Raw genomic sequence first — 23,445 nt, forward strand, 5'->3', positions numbered from 1 at the left:
CATTATTTTTCTTTAGATGCCTAGATTATATCTAATTTTTTTTAATTATTGTATATCTCTGAGTGCATTCAATTTCAGGAGAAAAAAAAAAGCTTATATAATTACATACATCTTCTAGAATTACTAAAATAATAAATTCATTAATAATACAGTATTTAGTTAATTCCAATCAATAACTAAAGGCATTCATAATTAAGATGAAATATAATTAAATATATATATAAATAATGAAATAAAGCATAATATTAAAATTAAACATAATATAATGTTCATAACGAAGAAATTATTTTGAGATTTCAAAATAAATCAACCATTTTTAAGATAATAATATTTAAAAGGTACTGTCTTTATATAATTAAAAAATGAGTTATGATTCTAATTTTATACTAAAACTCATTTTTTTCTCTAGTACTTCAAATGGATAACTAACTCATGTAAACACTGTATCTGAACAATTTTGGAAACAAAAATATAACAGAATACCTCAGAGGTTTAACCCATAATTATGAAATGTGATTATTTTTTATATTTGATATTGACATAATTTTTTTTAACTATGTGTAATTTCTTTAAATCTCATAATTTGTAAACAAGTAATTATATATATTATAAGCAAACTTTATTAAGCATTTCATTTCTACTTGATGGCGAAATGGCTAATAGTGAATCAGCTACAGGCAAAAGAGCAATGGTAGAAAGTCCTAGGCCCAAAGGTGGAAGTTAAGCCAGCACCTCTGTGGTGCCTACCACAAGTGTTGACGTATTGCTGAAGCTAGTTAAATAACTGTTAAGCTTCTGCCCCATTTTTAAGAGAGAACATGCCAGGAGACAATCTGTGGGTTTCCCACCCTTCTTTCACTACAACCAATCTCTCAACAGAATTTTCGGCTCACCGTATATTTTTAGTGTACCAGATCACACAGACACTATAGATATACAAACATCCATGTCTTCCCAGGACTAAAAATCAAACCTATCGATATGGCAGTCAGTGTCACTACCCACTCTACCAGCTGAGTGGCTGATAAATCTGACAAATATCTGTATGTAGTCAGTGAAAGAGCAACCTGTATGAAACAGTTTCATTCAGTTTCAGTATGGTTGTATAGTTTCATATATTACTGAATATAATCATTTCCCTCGCTGGAAAAATAGCACTCATGTGTTGAACTAAGCAGCAAATGCAAAAATATTTTAAAGCATGCTTTTTATTACAGCTACTGAACAAAATTACCTATTTTTGAAATGAATAACATGCCTCAAAAGATATATATTGTGGAATGACATCTCATATGATAGATGGTACTTCCTTCCAATAAACATCAGGACAATGGATCAAAATGATATAACAGGTTAGAAAATGAAGAATGGTGGAAAATAAATGAACAAGACGATGAAGGAAAAAAAAACACTCTTAACATCTTATATGCAATATTTACTCATTCTGTATATCTCTATTATTTTTCAATCATTTTCATATTACTCCCAAAAGCATCATTAAATATTCATTAAATATCACTTCGGTCTACACATGTTCAAAGAATAACCCTAAAGAGTTAACCCCAAAATATATTGTACAAAAAAATATCAAAATAGATCATGCACATGAATGAAACTCCTAGATTCTGCATAAAATTTAATATCCTAAAGAAATCATTTACTTCAACTTTGATAATCTATGATCGATCTAATACTTTACAGCTCTCCAAAACTATGTAGTTACCACAAAGAAGTTCTAATTAAATAGAAGATGGCTATCGAAAATGAATGCTAAATAGTATAACCAACTATAAAATCTTCATTCTTATGCATTATAATGCCAAATTCCATGCTGTAAATACAACTTACAATTTGAATTTAGTGTGGAAAAAATCTGAATTTAGCATGAGAGTTCTACTACTTTTCTTATATTTACTCCATTAACTTCCAGACCTATACTCTACCAAGCTACCATTACTTATCAATACCAACTATCTTTTTACTTGTGCTACAATTTCCCTTCTTCCTCCAAAACAGAAATATTGCTGAGTGAATGAAGAAATGGCAAAAATTATCAGGAGTCCTAAACGCTACAGACGCAGACTTTTTATCTATGCAGGATAAAATTACCAATCACATATAAAAAAAAAAAAAAAAAAAAATATTGCACTGAGCATCAAGCACTTATTTTGGTTGAAACACTGAAACCATCTAAAATTATTTGATAAATTAGCAATCAAAATAATAAAAGCTTTTTTTTTATGACCACATATTTTTAAACAACTATTCAAAAATGATAAGTATACCTTAAATACTTTTACTAAGCATGATGCTGCATCTAACTTGCGAGGGGGATCTTCCCAGTGACTGTATGTCTCTATTAATATGCGAAAAGGTACTCCTTTCTCACCTCCTCTGCGTTTACAAGTAAATTCAGTACTGATACAATTAATCTAGAAGATTAAAAATACCAAATATATTAATAAACTAAGATATTGCAAATGCATCAGTAAATTGATAAATGTGGCACTCGTATAACACCAACAGAAATTTCACCTCATCTTAAATTCGACCAAAGCCCAACTTTAGTACTTCTCAGTTGTCAAGTATAACTGCAATTACTGCTGAAGCCCCAAATAAGAACAGCTTGGATATTTTAACTTCTTATTTAACTATTAGTCAATAATTTTATTTATAGATTTTTATGTATCTCTATATTTTATTTAATTTAAATTATTAATTATTTTATTTATTTATTTTTGTTCATCATTCCTGACCACATTCCACAAGGCCTGACACTTCTAATTTTAAAAGTTAAGCCCTGTTGTTACCTAATTATTCATATATGACTGTGCCAAAAAACACAATTAAAATTAGGTTGGGGGTATAAATTTAAAAGAATTTTTCTTGAATTCAAATATATTTAAATCTAAAGAGAAAATATACATTTTAACATGCAGATATTTACATACAAAATTAAAATTAATTAATGTATGTAAATATGTATTTGACTGAAAATAAAAAATAAATAAATAAATAAATTTTAAAGGAAAAAGACTAGCCTATAATCATTGTAAGGAATGTCATTTTAGTTTTAAACTAGCCAGATTTGTTCAGTTATTTAGCTTTTCTATCTTTCCTCGATTCCATTTCCAGGCAGAATGATACTTCAGTTTCCCATGATACGCAAAGTAGGGTAGAAGGAAACTACTTGTATTTAAGCTGGTATCTGATTTACTTCAGACAGAACGTGTTCTGAAACTCGGCCACATTGTTTGCCTAATTTAAGCTTGCATTACTAATTCAGAAGTCAAACAACAAAAATCAGCGTTAATTTACAAAATTTTCACAGGACTAGTTTCGATGGTTTTACCGAACCATCATCTTCAGCTGCAAAACCGCAAATGAGCAAGATAGGAAATAATGTTTAGATAAGATAAGAAAGCCTGGACAAGAATAAGCAAGTGGCGCCATCTGTTGGCGAAACCAGAACTAAAACATAATTTCTCCAAAAGCCGAAGGCAAATTTGGATTGGAATTAGGATCGTTAACTAGAACAGAAAGATTTTTATGAATGTGAAATGCCTCTAGAAAATCAAGTTCTCCAATGGAAGATGTTTTTTGAATAATTTTGGCAGCAGAAAAATTGAAAGTGTGATTTTCGGACCAACAATGTTGAGCAACAGAAGACTTCTGTGTTTCCTTTTTTCTAACATATGCCTCATGTTCTTTGACGCGAAATTTCAAGGCTCTCTTAGTTTGGCCAATGTAAATTAAACCGCACTGGCAAGGAATCCTATAAATACCCCAGGAATTCATATCCGGAATGGGGTCCTTGAGTATAGAAGTTGGAATTTTATTGATGGGAGAGTAAACAACCCGAAAGTTAAATTTCTGCAAAATATGTGCAACTTTATAGCTAATTGATGGAAAGAAGGGAATGAAAACAGAATTTTTATAATCTCCTAAAATAAGAGTGTGGCTTTTAGTGTGTTGAGATGAGAATTTTTTAACTGCTTGATTAATAATCTTGGGTGAAAAGCCCCTGTCAATAGCTATTGCTTTTAATTCTTCATCAAGGGCTAGTTTGGAGGAGCAAACTTGAAGAGCACGGAAAACATAGGAATAAAATGAAGCTAACTTTTGTTTAGTCGGACGACATGATTTAAAGTGTGGTGGAAGGCAAACCGATGAAGGTTTACGGTAAACTGTAGTACTGAAGTTGGATGTGTTACGTGTGACCAGAATGTCGAGAAACGGAAGAGAATTGCAAGTCTCAAGTTCAAAAGTGAACTGAATAGCAGGATCAATAGAATTCATTGTTGAAAGAACTGTATTTAAATCATCTTTATTACCTTCAAACAGCGTAAAAGTATCGTCTACGTAGCGGCACCATGCCGGGAAGTTTAAAGTTGTGATTGTAGGAGTTTCGGTGAGTACATTTTTGCAATTTTCAAGTTATGTTTATGTTTTGTACATTTGGATATTGTGCTTTGTTTGTCTGATTTCATGCATTTTGCATACAAACATTTTGTTTTCTATTCATTTCAGTGAGGGATTTTTCTGCTATTTTGTGTGTACTTTATTATTGCTCAGTTAATTTAGTTTGATTTTCTGCATTGTTTATCATGCCTTCATCCGTTAATCGTTTCACTAAATTACGCCTGAAACGGCAAAAATTCCTGAATCATCTTGACTTTTTACTTAAATGTAAATGTAAAAAATTGATCCCCAATTTTATTCAAATCAAATCTAATCAAAAACCTTCGAGTCACGTTTCAAGAATTCTGTTAAATTGCAAACTTGCCTTACTTCGGTCCATGATAAGGGATACACGTCAACAATTGTCCAAAATTGAACATGAACTCTATAAGCTTCATCTGGAACTCGCTAAAACATATCCAAAATTCACTGCCCTTGAACAAAAGTCTTGGTCTAGAACGGAGAATGCAGTGAACCGTCATAAAAACACCCTTGCAGTTAAATTCGAAAAACTTCTTTTACAGTCTTCCAGTCCAAGTAGTTCAAAAAATCTTCCCATTGTAAACATCAAGCCAATAGTTAATATTTCTAATGTTAGTCTTTCAGAAGAACAAGAGAGAATTCTAAAATATAATTTTAACTTCTCACAAACCTGTAAACCCTCGATTCCAAAGATTTTGGCTCCTATCGAAAAAGCTTTCAAGTTCAGTAAAGTTTCAGATTCACAGAAAGAAATGATTAGGCATCTTATCGCTCATAATGTGAAATTCAATAATAAACCTTTGAAACCAAATCTAACTGCGAGAGAAAGAGCTACAATGCGCGAGATTCATTCTAACCCGGATATTGTCATTTCAAAGGCCGACAAAGGTGGCCAGATAGTCGTCATGGATAAGAACACTTACATCGATGGTGTCACTAAACTCTTAAACGAAGGACCATATAATCCGATCCCTAAAGATCCTTCACCTTCGGACTTATCCAAAATTAAAACTGCGATCAAATCTTCGCAAATCATTTCAAGCAACTTAAAACATTCACTTATCCCATCTGTTGCGAATTGTGCCAGATTATATGCTCTTCCCAAAATTCATAAAAGTGGTATTCCTTTCCGCCCTATTGTATCAAATTTAGGTACTGCCTCGTATCCATTAGCTAAATATTTAGTTTCTAGATTTTCCACTCTATTAGACAATAACATTTACACCATAAAAAATTCAATAGAGTTTGTAAAAAAGGTTAAAAACATTTCTCCTCGTAATTTACTCATGGTTTCTTTTGATGTAAAATCATTATTCACCAATGTCCCAGTGGAGGGTGCATTAAGATGTCTAGAAACCAGACTTCGCGAATTTCATTTCTCTTGCATTGAAATTGATGAGCTAATTTCTCTCACTCAACTCTGTTTGAAACAAACACATTTTGTTTTCCAAAATAAATATTACAAACAAACTGAGGGATTAGCCATGGGAAGCCCCCTCAGTCCCATCCTGGCTGATATCTACATGCATTATTATGAATCAAAATTGTTTGAAACTTTAAACTTCCCGGCATGGTTCCGCTACGTAGACGATACTTTTACCCTGTTTGAAGGTAATAAAGATGATTTAAATACAGTTCTTTCAACAATGAATTCTATTGATCCTGCTATTCAGTTCACTTTTGAACTTGAGACTTGCAATTCTCTTCCGTTTCTCGACATTCTGGTCACACGTAACACATCCAACTTCAGTACTACAGTTTACCGTAAACCTTCATCGGTTTGCCTTCCACCACACTTTAAATCATGTCATCCGACTAAACAAAAGTTAGCTTCATTTTATTCCTATGTTTTCCGTGCTCTTCAAGTTTGCTCCTCCAAACTAGCCCTTGATGAAGAACTAAATTATTTAAAAGCAATAGCTATTGACAGGGGCTTTTCACCCAACATTATTAATCAAGCAGTTAAAAAATTCTCATCTCAACACACTAAAAGCCACACTCTTATTTTAGGAGATTATAAAAATTCTGTTGTCATTCCCTTCTTTCCATCAATTAGCTATAAAGTTGCACATATTTTGCAGAAATTTAACTTTCGGGTTGTTTACTCTCCCATCAATAAAATTCCAACTTCTATACTCAAGGACCCCATTCCGGATATGAATTCCTGGGGTATTTATAGGATTCCTTGCCAGTGCGGTTTAATTTACATTGGCCAAACTAAGAGAGCCTTGAAATTTCGCGTCAAAGAACATGAGGCATATGTTAGAAAAAAGGAAACACAGAAGTCTTCTGTTGCTCAACATTGTTGGTCCGAAAATCACACTTTCAATTTTTCTGCTGCCAAAATTATTCAAAAAACATCTTCCATTGGAGAACTTGATTTTCTAGAGGCATTTCACATTCATAAAAATCTTTCTGTTCTAGTTAACGATCCTAATTCCAATCCAAATTTGCCTTCGGCTTTTAGAGAAATTATGTTTTAGTTCTGGTTTTGCCAACAGATGGCGCCACTTGCTTATTCTTGTCCAGGCTTTCTTATCTTATCTAAACATTATTTCCTATCTTGCTCATTTGCGGTTTTGCAGCTGAAGATGATGGTTCGGTAAAACCATCGAAACTAGTCCTGTGAAAATTTTGTAAATTAACGCTGATTTTTGTTGTTTGACTTCTGAATTAGTATTTATTCGGCGTGTTATTGTGTCTTAATTAAGCTTGCATATTTTATTGCCATGGATATTAATTTCGGTTTTGTGCACATCGGTGTTGGAGCTAAGAGCCAATTTGCATTAATTATCTCTGAGCAGCTTTGGTTAATTATTTAATTTTGTGTTTCTATTTTGAATTTCAGTCAAAAGTACTGTCTAATTCTGTGAGAACCAGAAGTACTGTCTGTAAATTCTTCTTGAGTTGAATAGAAGAGTCTTTTCACTACTTTCACAGCATGTCATTGATACAGTTTGAACTCAATGCATAGTCGCTTCAGAGTTCAAGTAAAGCCAACAAAGTACAGTTAATTAATCTAGAATCTTACATCATATATCCTACTAAAATTTTGCTCAACTGCTCAGCTAAAAATCTCAAGTAGAAGTTAAGATTCATAGTGTGAACTTATTAGTGATTTTTAGGTCATCTATTTTCATTATAAACACTTTCAGATGTAAATGCAGAATCCTGTTATATTATTTAAATGAAATTAATTCTTTTACAACTTATTTTGTGGTCATTTTGTGAAAATTGTCTAATTTACTTTCAAATAAATCCAGCATTCCGGAAAACAACATACAAATTTCCCAAATTTAAATACACAACTATGAGCTGAAAATTAGCCTGTTCATTAGGCAACCAGAAAGTATTCATTCATTAATAGATCCCCAAATATGACAAATATATTACTTCAGTTAATTAAATGCCAATCAAATAATTATTTTTCAATTTTATGCTTTTTAGAATTTTTCCATTTAATGTAAAAGTATTAATATAGAAATTGTCAATAAATTTCAGTAAACTCTTATTACAGTACTTCTTTATATGTGCACAATATTCAAATTGAATTTTTTAATTACAAGACAATATAGGAAAAAAAGTTTATAACTTCTATTTTAAAAACCGCAGTGATCCTGAACAATGTTTCAATAACCCTGAAGAACAGAAAGAAATTACAAAATAAGTTCAGATTAGCTTGTGGGAAAGCACGTGGGGTGTATTATACCCCAACTAGAGAAAAAACTGGAATATTCCTAACTTGTGAAACTGAAATTTTGTGCTGCATTCAGTAGCTGAGTTTCTAGTAGTGGTTGACTTTCAGAACTGCTTTTCCATTGCCTGTGTGTTTCAAAAAAAGATTTATCAGGATTTTATTGCACGTGGGGTATGACACACCCACCCGCCTGTTCGCATAAGTGTTTTTCTGACTGAATATTTATTTCAGAAATTTATTTCTAGAGTGCAACAGTAAATATTTCTACTCGCAAATGACTTTTAAAGTATTTGCAATTAAATTTTTAAAGATTTCTAAGCGCAATATGGCAAAAAGAATGACTGTCTATGAATTGGAAATGCAATGGCTGTGAGATTTATTAGAAATATTTGAAAGTGATGAAGACTGCATTTTGGAAACTGAAGATGAAAATAGGAATATTTTCTACACTGTTTGGTCTCAAAGAAGTCAAAACATTAATTTATTATGTCTTAAGAAAGGAAAAACTGCTTTTATGCTTTCAACATTACATAATGATGATGCTATAGATGATACTACTGGTGAAAAGAAAATGCCAGAAATTATGTTTTTATAATGTGACTAAGTGAGCAGTGGATACTGTGGATGAAATGGTAGCAAGTTATTCAATTATTTCTTCTCTGCACTGAATGTTGTTGCAATAAATGCTCGAATTATATTACTTTCAACTGCTAATCCGCCAACTAGATACAGAAGCAAATATCTGTTTTTGAGGGACTTAGCATTACAATTAATTAAAAAAATGTATTGAACAATGATCAGAGATTAATACTTTACCGAGAAACTTACGTACTGCATGTAAAAAAAGAGCAGAAGTTTCGAGGAATAATTCAAACAAATATATGAAATTCTAAGCAACTAAGTATAAAAGATATGATGAATGCCCTCAAGCCAAGCACAGAAGAACGCGAATGCGATATTTAAAATGTGAAAACTTTCTGCGCTAAGAACACATGTATTTTGTTCAAAGTGTAAACAAATAAAATAAGCATTGTGTATTAGAAATGCAATAAAACTTAGAGGTATGATGTTTATTGAGATACATAACACTTACTCATAATAAAACTTAGAGGTATGATGTTTATTGAGATACATAACACTTACTCATGTACCTTTCTTCAATTTCTTTTAAATTATGAAATTTAATCTGAAAACATCTTTTTAATTTATAGTATAATAACTGTTGTTTTGTTTTCAATTTCTTTTTCTTTTTATTTCATTGTTGCTTATTTGTCAAATATGCCATGTTTAATCATGTTAAGTTTTCAGAATCTTGCTATCTAGGATCTTAAGAATGATTTCTTCTAAAGGTAAATTTGATTTAATTGAATTGAATCTTAAAACTTGTCATCATGTGTTAAATAAAACACATGAAATACATTTTACTGATAATTACAAACATAATGGTAATAGTTTTAGAGATCAAACTGACATTGATAAAAGTTAATACACAGAGGAAAGGCAATGTCATTTGTATTCAGAACAAAACGGATTTAAAACACATGAATATAATTTTGACAAGGAATTCTATACAGAAGGGGAGGGGGAATATTTTTTCAGCAGGGATTAATTAACAAATAATTTCATAGCTAGCAGGAATAAAATAATAACAAGAAGAAAACTATTGGGTCATGTTTCAGACATACTTGGAAAAGATAAAATTATACGCAGAATTATCTTTTTGACTGATATCCTTTTCTCTTCCTCTGCATCCTTTTTAATTTAATTTAATTTAATTTTAACAGATGTAAATTTATTCAGAAAGATAATGCACATTGTTGAAAAAACTGTAAAAGACAAACAACTGATATAGAGTTTGTGTGGTAGTAAAGGCTCAGAAATTAAAGAAAATAGCTTCTTTAAAGGAAAAAGATATGAAGTTATTTAACAGAAAACAAAACATAGTTGCAAAATGTTGCACAAAACATTTGTCTTCAAACTCATGAAATTATCAACAAAATGTTAATTGTAAAATGCACTTTCCCATGCATAACTGCAGCATTTCTTTAAAATGCTCTAAACTATTTAATGTAATTTTTACATATTATATTCCTAATTTCATCAGTACAGTCAAGAGTCGTTAATTCGGACACCCATAATCCGGAATGATCTATCATCCGGACCTCAAAGCTACAAACTTTCTGCGCATGCGTCGCGTTCACGCATGTGCACAGGCGTTTACGAGAGCGCATAAGACCCTTACAGCTGCGAATATGTTTGTGCGCATGCGCATTTAATGTGTAACGGGGTTATACGCTAAGCTAAAGTTATCTAATTCAGTTAATGTTGCAGATTGCGTTGTTCCTTAATCTTCGAATTGGATCCGGCTTATTATTTTTTGCAGACTGTTAGAGCAATTTTATAAAAGTAAGCTTGAACTTTCGATTATGTCAAATAGAATTTCCGATATATATTTACTACAAAGCGAAAGTATGTTTTGAAATCCGAAATCTGTTTATCAATTTCACGCTGCTCTGCGGCAGAGGGGGGGGGGCAGAAACGTCATTATTAGATTATGATAGATTAGAAAGATTATGTCAAATAGAATTTCTGATATATATTTACTAATATGTAATTTGTATCTACAAAGCGAAAGTATGTTTTGAAATCCGAAATCTGTTTATCAATTTCACGCTGCGGATTGGAAGTTGATCTGTCAGCACTATCCTTATCTTCAGAGCAGATGTTTTTATTTTATTTGGTTTATAATTCGGTACTAAGTGTAGTATTTCGTCTCCATATACTCCGTCTTTGATATGATTTAAATCAAGTTCCTCGTCATTATAATTCGTTTCGGATAGTGAAGAAAGTGACCCAGAGGTTATTGAAAACGAAAACATTTCGATTGACAAATTAGTCCGTATTCTCAACACAGCAATTATAGGACTTGAACAACTTTGTAACTAAACAACTTGGAACTTTGTAACTAAACAAGAAATTATGTCTGTTTAATAGAATTAAAGAGAAAGTATTATCACATGAAACGAAGCAACTTACATTGAAGGAAATGTTTAATAAAGTAAATTAATAAATATTAAGCTTTTTCTTTTTGTAAATTTTGATACCCTTTAGATCATAATTGTTCTTTATTTCATAAATTACGGTTTCATATTTTTAATTTTTTAATTTCTGCATGCCATCTTACCAGATTTAAACTGATGATCTATAATCCGGAAAAATCGATAATCCGGAATCGCCGAAGTCCCGACGAGTCCGGATTAACGACTTTTGACTGTAGTAAGTATCTTACAGAAGTGGTCATTTTGATAGGATTTACAGTAATTTGACTATAAATCAAGACAAATGATGCAATTTGAAGACTAATGAGTACAATAATGTTAAAATGCTCTGATGAATTTATGTAAGTTTTATTATATCAAATAAAATTTTACATATAAATTGTAATTCTGAATGTGGATACTTCAAATTTTTTTTATTTCACATTTTAAATTATACTGGTATTAAAATGATATATTTAAAGGTATAAATGTATTAAATGGCATATGATATAAGATAATAATCTGTCAATATTTTCTACACATACATTATTTTTCAATGACTTTTAGTACTTAATTAAATAAAAAAATAGTTTAGTATCTCATAGATAAATTGTATGTACTTGTGTCAAACTTTGATCATGCCTCCCGAAGAATTACCAGACATGAAACACTATTCTCACTCCTCCAAGTGGCTAAACACATGAATACCTTTATAATTTAGTTGAAACTATTAATTTAAAGTTTCTTTCCTTTTCTCCCCTTGTTGTTGTTGCAGATGTCAATCAACAGGATGTTTTATATTACAAGATTTATGAGAAAAGAACATTAGTTTTAAGATTCAATTCAGTTCTACTATTACATAAGGAGAGCAGTTAAGCAAATATGAAAGATATGAGAATTGCTATTTGTTTCAAGGTTTAAAAACAACTTCTCATTCCCTTCTTTACTTAACTTTTTACCTTATCGTAATGCTATACCATATGCAAGATTTTTAAAATAGATTATTGTTTAACCATAATTTAATTATAAAACTATTTAAATACCTTTAGAAACACAGAGGCTTCCCTGGTAGGATCCCACATAAATTCACAACAATTTATGTTCTTTGAATCAGGAATTACATCAAATATACCATATGATAATGAAAGATCTAAAAATTAAGAAAGGCATAATAAATTATAATAGTGATTTCAATTAACTATTATTAGTTACTAGCCAGAATAATTATATTTATATAGATAAATCAAAAATTACTTCAGTAAATAAATAGTTTTACCAATATCTAAAATTCGTTCTGAAGGCCTTTGGCTCTGCCATGCAAAAATTTCCAATTTTTCTCGGAACTGGAGCCTACGTTCTTGGAAACCAACATGCAAAACACTCTATAATTATGATAAATATGCAAACATGTTAAAAAAAAATAAGGGGGCTAAAAGAACTGTGCGTGCAAAATCAAACATAAACCAAAATAAATACATGCAACAAGCTGTTATTTTCCTGTTTATAAAACAAAAAATATGCAGTGAATTTTTAAGTACCGTATTTGACGGCATATAAGACGCACTGGCATATAAGACGCACCCTTATTTAGAAGGCCACACACATGTAGATGTAGAAAAATTTATGTGTGTCTAGATCTTTATCCGGGCTAAAAATAGCATTCAGTACTAAAAGTTAACCTGTGTCCTTTGCAGGTAACTTTTTTGAGACCAAATTTAGGAAGATAAGATAAGACGCAGGTAACTTTTTTGAGACCAAATTTAGGAAGATAAGATACAGGTAACTTTTTTTAGACCAAATTTAAGAAAAAAAGTGCGTCTTATATGCCGTCAAATATGGTAATTAAAAAAATGATAAAACTGTAAATGTCTACAAATTAAAGGTGAAAACTTTGTTCAGTAAAAAAGTGGATGCAAAGCCAAATGAATAAATAAAAGAACTGGATGTACTTAATTAATTAAAGTTAATATTAAGTATTAAATAAACATTCCACATAATTTTTATATAAATTACATGCAGAAGAATCAGTTTCTGTAGTAATGGATAAAATTATGTATGAAATCCTCTTTGCAAAACATAAAATTGCATGTATTATCATTAGCTTTACAGATTATGTCATATGTATTAGACCATTTATTATCAAAAGCACTTCTATTAACTTTAAATATATAAGGTATTTCTCCCGCCTTCTTAGCGAGCCTTTGCGGTGTAGTGGTCTGCATGCTCAGCGTGTAATTGAGAGGTCCGTGGTTCAATTCCCGGCTAAGGCGCTGTTATTTTTTCATCTTGCCTGCTTCCAAAAAATAACCTAATGTCTCTGCAAATAACTTTGCAATGTAATTTAAATCTAGATGAGCAATTTACTTAGTCTCAATTTTTACTTAATTATTACACTTTATTCGGTACTTCTTTATTATATCGGCGCCTAAAATTTAATTGCTAATTAACTAAGATGTAACACATAGCAATGGCAAGATATCTTGACTGGTCATCAATTCAATCTTGGGAGCTGATTTAGGAAGCTTAAGGAAGTACCATTAACTCCTTCGCATCCAATCCACACCACACTGCCCTACATTGAAATAACCAGAACTGCCCGAAAACGGCCGAGATTGTAATCTTGTTTTCTTCCCTCCCCTAAGACATGTAGTAGCAGGTTCAGTTCCCCAAATGCATTGTATCAGTTTACTGCAGACAGCTTGTCCTGAGAAATTTCTTATCTTTTGGTTGATCGTGACATTTCATTGTTATTCTTTTGTGGTACAGTGTGCTTTTAAGCTTTAAACAGCAATAAAAGAACAGTTTAAAAATTTAAGAATTATATTTATTTTTAAACAATTTAGTCCTTTCTATAAAAATAACGGAAATAAACAAAATCTCAGTCGTGATCATAACAAAGCCAGAAAGGCTTGTTGGTCTGACTTTCAGAATAGTTTTATAAAGAACGGGGTCAAGGCTAATGGAATCTTTGTTAGAAAGTACAAAGGATGTCACTGGAAACCTTCACACCTATTTTCTGCGTTAATGAACGGGGAGGGGAGGAAATTGCTGTGAAACTGGAAAACTATTTCGGGCGTTTCAGTATTTTGAGGACACAAGTTAGCGAAAGGTGTGGATTTCAAAGAGTTAATTCTAACTGAAATGCAGTTTCTTTGTGGAAAGTTTTAATAGTACCTTAATTACCCAAAATCTGCGTTATCACAATGCATACCATTTTAAATGGTATATTTCAAGCGTTAGTTTCTCATTCTTCTTATTATTTATTATTTGTTTACTTTGACATTACATGACCATCTACAACATATCATAGAAAAGCAGCATAGCACAATTCTACAAAAATACATAATTCTGTTACAAAAGTATACAGCTGACTTCAATAAAGTGCTACATGCATTTTAAAAGGAAAGACTGATTTCTTCTTTTATGCACCTATGGAGTTACATTGCACCTATGATACTAGCTAAAGTTTTATTTATATCCATTTTCTTTTTTATGCCCCCTACACAAATGGGCCTATCTATTGAAATTATTTTTTGAATTACCATGCCATCACTATACATTCAAATCAGTATTACCTTACATAATTTATAATAGAACATTGTAATAACAAAATTGTTGCAAAAATTTACATTAAAATTAAAACGAATCCTGTTATTTATTACATTACTCATTAAACTTACTTTAAGGAGTTTGCCTTTCATTTCAGAAATGCCATGCAGTTTCTTGAGTCGTATCTCATATGGCTGACCTATTAAAAAATTAAATTTTATTATAACAATAATCTGCATACATTTATTTCCATTTAAAATTTTAAAAAAACTGCACTCTTTTTTAATTTTAAAAAATTGTATGGAAGAAATAGAAATTTGAGTTGCATTTCACAGGGCTAGCCTACTTATAAGAATTTTTAAAAACCTATTACAACAAAGATATGCTGGCATTTCTATTTAAAACCTCTAAGTATATTTTATGAAATTTTAAAAATTTTGTGGAGCCATAACATATTTAAATATAACAAACAGAACAGCATTTTCTGCCAAAAAAGGTACAAACAATCCTATTATGCAGATCTTGGCTTCAAATATCCCTTAAAATCCTTTATAATTTCACAAAGATAAAATTCTTTTCCAGTGATTTAAAAGCTTATAACTCTAAAAAAAGTTATCCTTTTCATCTTACAAGCTAATAAATCTTTTACATTTTGGTCATATTAATAAAAATTACACCTAAAGCATTGCTTTTCCAGTCAGATCATGTATTTCAGTCACCATATTGGCATATTTTATCTTATGTTTTTCCTCATGCCTCTTGTTTGATACTAAACAAAATGGAATGATCAGGAATAGCAGCAAGAAAACATTTTCTAATTTCATAAAAAAATCCTCCAAAAACCCATTATGGGGAGAGAAACATGGCATATGTTATTTTTCTTTATGTGAATAAACTTTACCAATTTTGCAGCATACCATTGGTTTTAATCTTAGGATGAAATTGCAAGGAAATTGGCCCATACTTTTCTCATGCACAATCAACTGTTTTGCTGTGATTCATCTGAAGCAAACTTTGATTTGAACACAATTTTTCTTCACGAAGAATTTCCTGATGTAACAGGATAACCACCTTTAATGTCTTGGCAAATCCAAAATCATGAAAAAAGGAAGCACTTATTTACATGAAAAACATAAGTTACATGTGTCATGGCTAAAGATAATTAATGCCAAGAAAGAAGTAGAATCAAACTGGCACCTAAGAAATGCACAAAAGTAATAAAAGCATCAAGCAGTAATAGTTTAATAGAGAGTACCCATAAATCTATATGAAAAATGTATGCAACGTAAAATGCATAAAGATATTGTTAAAAAGAAACAATAAAAGTTAAAAGTCAGTGTTGTGCATTTAAAATTAAAATTACTGAATTTTGTATACGCAATCTTGTTTTAAATTGTACATAATTCAGATTTGCTTTTTTAACTTTACCTCTGTCATATTCTATATTGATAAAAAATTTATAAAAATAAGGCTTTGGAAACTATTTACTCAGGTAAAAGCATGAATAACCCAAATACTTTTAGAAAACATAACTGCAGAAGCAGAAATGATTAGAATATAAAAACTGAACACAATACTAAAATATCACCACATAATATAAATACAGTTTACAGTAGATATACCAACAATAAAATTTATCTTTCTTTAAATGCATATTTAATATAAAAATATTATTATTTATAGTCATATTGTTACCAAATGTCCAGGCGCGGTATGATAGCTTCCTCGCAAGTCAGGTTTAGGGTTGCCATAAAATAGCAAGGGAAGGCAGGGTTGTCACATTTGGCAACAATCGCACATTGGTGACAAATTTGGCAATATGCCATGGAGAGATGGAGAACCTTCTGGAACGAATTCTTACTGGTTTAAACCAGAATGTTCGTGAACACAAGCCCAAAGATATATAAACCCTGCTGGTACGCAGAGAGTCAGTTAGTGCCTCGTCTAACGAGTTGATAGTCAGTCACTGAGCAAGTGTCTCGAAGTCTAGCGCCAAGTTGGTCGTCGAGTGCATCGAGAGTCTTTTATTGTATTGCGAGTTAACGCATCGTCGAGTTTTGTCTTAGAGTGTGCTGAGTTGAGAGCTGTACTCTTGTGTATTGTTGAATGCATCGTGAGTTGTAGCGTGGAGAGTTTCGAGAGTACATAGAGTTCTGACAGCAACCGAGCAGAGTCAGGAGCTGTACTCTGGTGCTTTGCCATGAAGCTGTCTCCACTGTTATAGTCTGATAGTGTGAAGGCTGTGTCACTGATTGCGTCAGCGTGTTTATTGTAGTTTTTCGACAACTGTAAAACATGTTATTGGAGTTAACTGTGTAAACATGTTATTGGAGCTGTTTTGAATAATACTGGCCAATAAAGTGTGCATTGATACTTCATCATCATCAAGTGTCGTCGTTATTCACTCCAAATCTACAAACTCCGTATGAACGTGAAGGAAGAAAATGACGTAACAATATTATTACAGACTATAAATCTGCTCATTTTAAATGGCTAATCTTGCAATAATTATTCATTCTAAGAAAACCAATGAAGTAATAACTTGACTGCACTTTTTATATATTTAAAAATTTTATTGAAAAGTTTAACATTAAGAAAACCAATGAAGTAATAACTTGACTGCACTTTTTATATATTTAAAAATTTTATTGAAAAGTTTAACATTGTTTATTATGGTAATAACTTTTCTTGAAAAAAAAAAAAAAAAAAGCTCATTTTAAAGTTAAGATGCAATTTAATTTTAAAAAATGACAATATCTTCCTCTCTGTAAAATGTTATGTGTGTAAAAAAGTAGTGGTGTTGGTGTATTTAATTATGGCAAAGCACACTAGGGCTATCTGCCTAAGGGGAGGGATGCCTTCGTGGAGGACTTTCTAAGGGAAACTGGCTCGTATACACATTACACATGGGGAAAACCATGAAAACACCCATGCAGCCAGCCCGTTTGCGGGATTCGAACCTCGGACCGAACAACCAGTGTTCAGCGACTTTACCACTCGGCCGCTGGTGGGCGTGTAAAAAAGTAGAAAGCAAAGCATTTTTCCATGAGACCAAAACTCTTATAAATCTATTTCTAATATTATTCACTTAATGTTTCAGTTTACATGTCTTTCTTTAACCCTATAAGCAGCAAGGCCGTATATATACGGCTTAGAATATTTTTTGTGATATCTCCTGGTATGTAATACCAGGAGAGTTTTTACATTAAAACCAAAAACATAATTTGTTCTCATAGTAGTTTTAGGAAATTTGTGTTTTTTTAGCGAAAACCCTGGCCGCTCAGAGGGTTAAACAAAGATTTGTTGGAAAACTTCTTCAGTTAATAAAAAAATAGATACCTTGATTTAAATAAGTTAAAGTTTCTTCCCCAACTTTCGTACCCAATGCTGTAGCTGCAGCAAGAACATACTGGAAATCAGATTTCACAAAATGAGGTTCTTTCATAGTAAATCCTGGCTGTAAGCTACACTGTGACAATGAGCGACTAAGTGTAGGTGCACTGATGATATTAGGATAAGAATTTCCTTCAATAGCAAGTGCATCAGTTAGACTGGCCTCGTCACTGAAGACAGATTTTTCATATAAATAAATAATTTTTTAAAAAAATTACAAAAAGGAAAAATAAACAGTACCTGAACTTAACCATGTATAAATACACTGCTGAACAATCACTAAGGATGAACAACACTATCAGCCATAGCAATCACAAAACTGTAGAAAATTTAGGTTAAATGGAGAAAAAATAAACAGTACTTGAATTTTCCTATGTATGAATACACAGTTGGGCAAACACTAGGAATGAACAACATTATCAACTAAGAACAAACAACTATAGCAACCACAAAATGAAAGGAAGCAAAATGTGAAAAAGCACAGGATAGAATAAGAAAAAATAAGCATGTGCAAATTTTCATTTTCTCACCTGTTCATCATGTGATAGCACTGATAAAAGATTTGATTTTTTAAAAGTGCTGTCAGTTGTACCAAGTGAAAGTTTTACAGGAAAGATTTCATTGACAATCTTGAAAGTTTCAGTATGTCTTCTCAACATCATTTAGATGATTTTACGCATGACTGTATTAATTAAAAGCGCGATGAAGGATGAAAAATACCATATATACCAGAGAGTTCAACATAGCCTTCAACATTGTTTCATGGCTATGGAAAGATTTAAAACAACTAGAACAGACAGTCCAGAAATGCAAATGAAGTCATGTTAGATGTAAGACACTGCAAGAGCCAGGTACCTATCCCTATCAGCAAAAAGAAACTGGCATGCCACAGCTCAGCAGGTAGAACTGAGTTTCTTGCTGCCACAGGACAGCAAATGTTCCAAAGAAACTACAGCCAGATGTTTGAGAGAAGTGGAACTATATGACCACAGGCCTATTGTGTGTGCTCCATTATTTAAACAGCACAATACTGCCCACTTGTAATGATGTCATGATCATTGTAACTGGCCTGAACAGGACTGGGCATGCATATTATTCTCAGGTAAGAATAGGTTCAGTCTATAATTGTATTGTAGACATCACATGATCTGACATGAGTGATATTACTTATTATCCAGAAAATATCCAAGAAAGGGATTGATATCCAAGATGCAGTATTATGGTACGAGCTGGCATCATGATCAATGGCCACATGCCCCTACACATGGTTTCAACTGGGAAAAACTGGCCAACGATATATTGAAGAAGTTCTACTGTATCATGTTTGTCTTTTTTGTGATACTTTTAATGATAAATTTCTTTTCATGAATGAAAACACACCAATGTCATTGAACACTTGCCACTGAGAATTGTCAGAAGCTAGAATATTCCACACCTTGTATGGCAGCATGTTGTCCTAATCTAAATCCTACTGAAAATGTTTCAGATGCTTTGGGGATAATGACTTACTGGTCAAAAATATCTCCAGTGAATAAGAACACTTCATTTGTGCACTGACAGAGGAGTGGGATTGATTGCCTTAATAACAGCTGGATAATTTTATGTAACCATGACACAATATGCGGAAAGTTGCATCACATTCCACAGTGGACATATTCCATACCAACAACATTTTGTTTTGTTCATATGCAGTTTAACATTTTGAATTCTACACATTTCTTTACATTTTTCTACAGTATCCTGCTTAGCTTCCAACCCTGCTTGATTTTATGCTGCACTGCAATTTGAGATCCATCCCTAGCAACTATCCAGCAAAGTATATATGATAAATAAACAGTATTATTAAAAATAAAAATATTTTACAAAAAATTTTATAAAAAAAGTATATTTAAAATAGTTAATGCCTTCAATTTAATACAATGTTTAAATGCAGAAAATCACATGTAAAAAGCATTTCTGATTATTATTTCTGTGACATTAAGAAAGCATAATATTAGGTATCTTTGCACTATAAGAAGCTGTTACTAGTACTTTATCTAACATAGGCTACAAAAATTACATGAACTAGATTTTCTTTTCCTCTTAAAAAATGTATTATTATCATGCAAAAATTACTGTAGTGTTTTACTGCACAGTTGTCAAATTAAAACTTTGACTTAAATAAATACATAACAATACAAAATAATAACCTTGACATTCTGAATATTTTTATCGCAGTTTAACATCTCAGAAGGAAATTTACAATTAAATAACTGAAAATAAAACCAAAAATAGAAAAGCAGTTTCACATTTGACATAATTATAATACAAAATGATAAATTAAATCTTTACTGTTTAAAATTAAACCTCAATTTAAAAGTATTTAATTTTGGAAATTTCAGAAGTTTTTAAAACATGAAATATTATAAATAAGAAGCTAAATATTAAGAAGTATACTATTATTTATAGCACCGAATAAAGAAAAGAAATAATACAGATTATTACAATATACATATTATTACAAACCTTTAGTATGACCACTAAATTTTTTTTGATGCAGACCATAGCATTATGCGCAAATTAAAAACATATTCTATTTATTACAATAATGATATAAAAAGCTGCAACAAAATGTTATTAAAAAAATATAGATAAAATATTTTTTAAATAATTCATTGTGTTAAACTTTTATGATTTGCAATTGATGATACACTTTTATGATAAATTAAACATATGAGGTCTCATAACTGGCAAGAAATTTTTATTTTTAACAGATAATAGTAGCTACTAAGTTAAAATAACTCTTTTATGTATTAATATTAGTTTTAAAAAAAATTTTAGAGTCATGACTAAAAGCTCCATATTAAAGTAATTCTTGTCCCTAAAGAAAGAAATAAAATTAATCATGTAAAATCATAATAAATATAAAACTTTCTCTCCTTTCTGAAAATACAACAAAATCTTTAATAAAGCATTTGTATGAGAGGAGTACTGCTTAAATTCTCAAGACAGTATGAAGAAGGTTCAGGTACACTTCGCAAAAAAAAAAGGGGGGTACAGTTTCATATTTCCCATTCTGGGCCGATTGACAAAATTCAAATTGTGTTTTTAGTTTTTCATGTCTTGGACTTAGGATATATATTAGATTTATATATAGCATGTAGGTATTTTGACACTTCTCAAATAACACACCAATTTTTTCCCCATATTTCGATTCTACAAGTCAAGTTATGCCTAGATATTAAATTTTGTGATTTTTGTGAGGAATTTATGGAGAAATTTAAAAATTTATCTTGCAACATTTTTTTTTCAGTTTACCCTAAAAGTAATTCACTTGGCAAACTTCTTAATTTATAACAACCTATTTTCCTTTCCTTTTCTTCATTGTACATGAGTGTAAGAAATGTCAACGTTCATACTTTCAAATCATTTTAACAGACTGTGTAAAACCAGATTTGGCATTATTATATTTTTAACAAATATGCCAAATTTCAAAATGTGCCACAATGTAAATTCACATATATCTAAGGAAATTTTGAATAAAAAAATCAAATTTTTGCAGGTGTGACTAGAAATACATCTACTTACTACTATAGTAAGATGATATTAAAACTTTTATAGGTTATAATACAAAAATGTTTTTGAAAAATTTATAAAAAATATTTTTAAATACAAATTTTAAAAATAAATCATAAAAATGTATGAATTATATTTTGATTAAGCCTAAATTTCAAATTCTGGAAGAAGGAATCAAGTAAGTTTAATAAAAAAAAAAAAAAAAAAAAAAGATAATATATATATATATCAAATTCAATTAACATTGATGAGCTAAAATTTTTAGAGCTAATTTTTTAAAAAACTACTCCTTCAATTTTTACAAAACTTGGCAGTTTGGCATAATTTGTAGAATCGAAATACGGAAAAAAATTGACATGTAATTTTTTAAAAGGTATGTTTTTGTGTCACAATACCTATATTAGAGCAATGCTATATATAAATCTAATACATATGCTAAGTCGCGATTTCGGGACATGAAAAACGCAATTTGAATTTCATCAATAGGCCCAGTAGAACGAAACATATAGAACTGTACATTCCCCCCCCCACAGTGTACATTACATTTCTTGCTTAAACTGGGAATCCACAAAGAAGATCCTTCTTCAGTTATGGCTATTCAAGGTTATTAAATAAATAAAGATACAATTGGTACAATTTATTATGAATTGCTATCAAATGCTCTGCAAGTTAAGATAAAAATGTGATTCTAAATTTAGATTTTATTCCCTTATTTCTGAAAAGGGCCAAATATCTGGTTAATAACTTCTGCTAGTTAAAAAAACACACAATATAAAGACATCTGTTGCTTGAATTAGTAAGAATTGCAGGCATAGGAAGTTTGCCAAGATAAGTATTTGATTTTAAAATACTCAGTAAGTTTAACATTAAAATGAGGAAGTACAATTAAAATGTAATTAAAGCAACATTAAAGTTGACTTTGTAAAGAAAGATAGGCTAGTACAATATCAGAAAATTACACAAATTTGTTAAAGATGTTTTAATGTAGGTAAATGGGGAAAAAATATATTCAGGGGAAAAATTTCACAAAAAAATTGTAAAATTCAGAAACCTGTTAAAACTATCTGCATTGTAATTTATGTCACTGAAGAAAATAAAGTAAGAACAAAATGTGAATATGCAGATTTGCAAATAAACATTATTACAGTGTTGAAGAAAATTAATTTAAGGCAAACTAATGTTAAGCCTTAATAAAAGGTTGATAGCCTAGGCATAACCCTTAGGCTATCAACCTAAGGGAAGAAATGCTTTTGTGGAAATTTTTTTAAAAGAAACTTGCTTGTATTTATGTTACACATGGAAAACAGCATGAAAACTGCTGGTCAATCAATGGAAACTGAACCCAAATCAAAATATCACTGCTCAGAAGTCCATCATGCTTGCGGCATGGTACATGACCACTAATTGGCACTCAGCTAATGAAAGAATAACAAATACTACATAATAATATATTCTTTTACTATTTCCAAGAGCATCTAAAATACAATGAAAATGTTACATTTCTTTATAATGTTCTGAAAAAGTAATAAGTTTGCTTTAGATATGAAATAAGTTTACTAGTAATAAGTTTCAGAATATGAATCATAAAAACCAAAGTAGGCTTCATGATGAAAGCATTGATAAATACTGTATTTACTCACATAGTTTTTTTTTTTTCAGCATATGATTTAGGAACTTTGTGTTTACAATGAAGTAAAATGTATGCAGAAATAGAAAAGTATTCTGTGTAAGCAAAAAGATTATAATTTAGAAATTAATTTAAAAACTTAG

General features: G+C 30.8%; 1 protein-coding gene across 5 annotated transcripts in view; it reads right to left on the reverse strand.

Moving 5' to 3' along the window:
* Window positions 1-23,445, reverse strand: part of LOC118189330 (transcription factor CP2-like) — an 86,083-nt gene that overhangs the window by 44,008 nt on the left and 18,630 nt on the right. For all 5 annotated transcript variants that reach the window (XM_085806795.1, XM_085806796.1, XM_085806793.1 and 2 more), the window contains 5 exons: window positions 18,067-18,290; window positions 14,859-14,926; window positions 12,455-12,560; window positions 12,222-12,328; window positions 2,286-2,432 (listed from right to left, as the gene is read on the reverse strand). In XM_085806795.1, the coding sequence (XP_085662921.1) occupies window positions 2,286-2,432; window positions 12,222-12,328; window positions 12,455-12,560; window positions 14,859-14,926; window positions 18,067-18,290 (652 nt within the window). The remainder of the gene's footprint in view (window positions 1-2,285; window positions 2,433-12,221; window positions 12,329-12,454; window positions 12,561-14,858; window positions 14,927-18,066; window positions 18,291-23,445) is intronic.

This window comes from Stegodyphus dumicola, chromosome 12, assembly GCF_044657685.1.
Source record: "Stegodyphus dumicola isolate Sdum_Otavi_A_Nest chromosome 12, ASM4465768v1".
In the NCBI taxonomy this organism is placed as follows: domain Eukaryota; kingdom Metazoa; phylum Arthropoda; class Arachnida; order Araneae; family Eresidae; genus Stegodyphus; species Stegodyphus dumicola.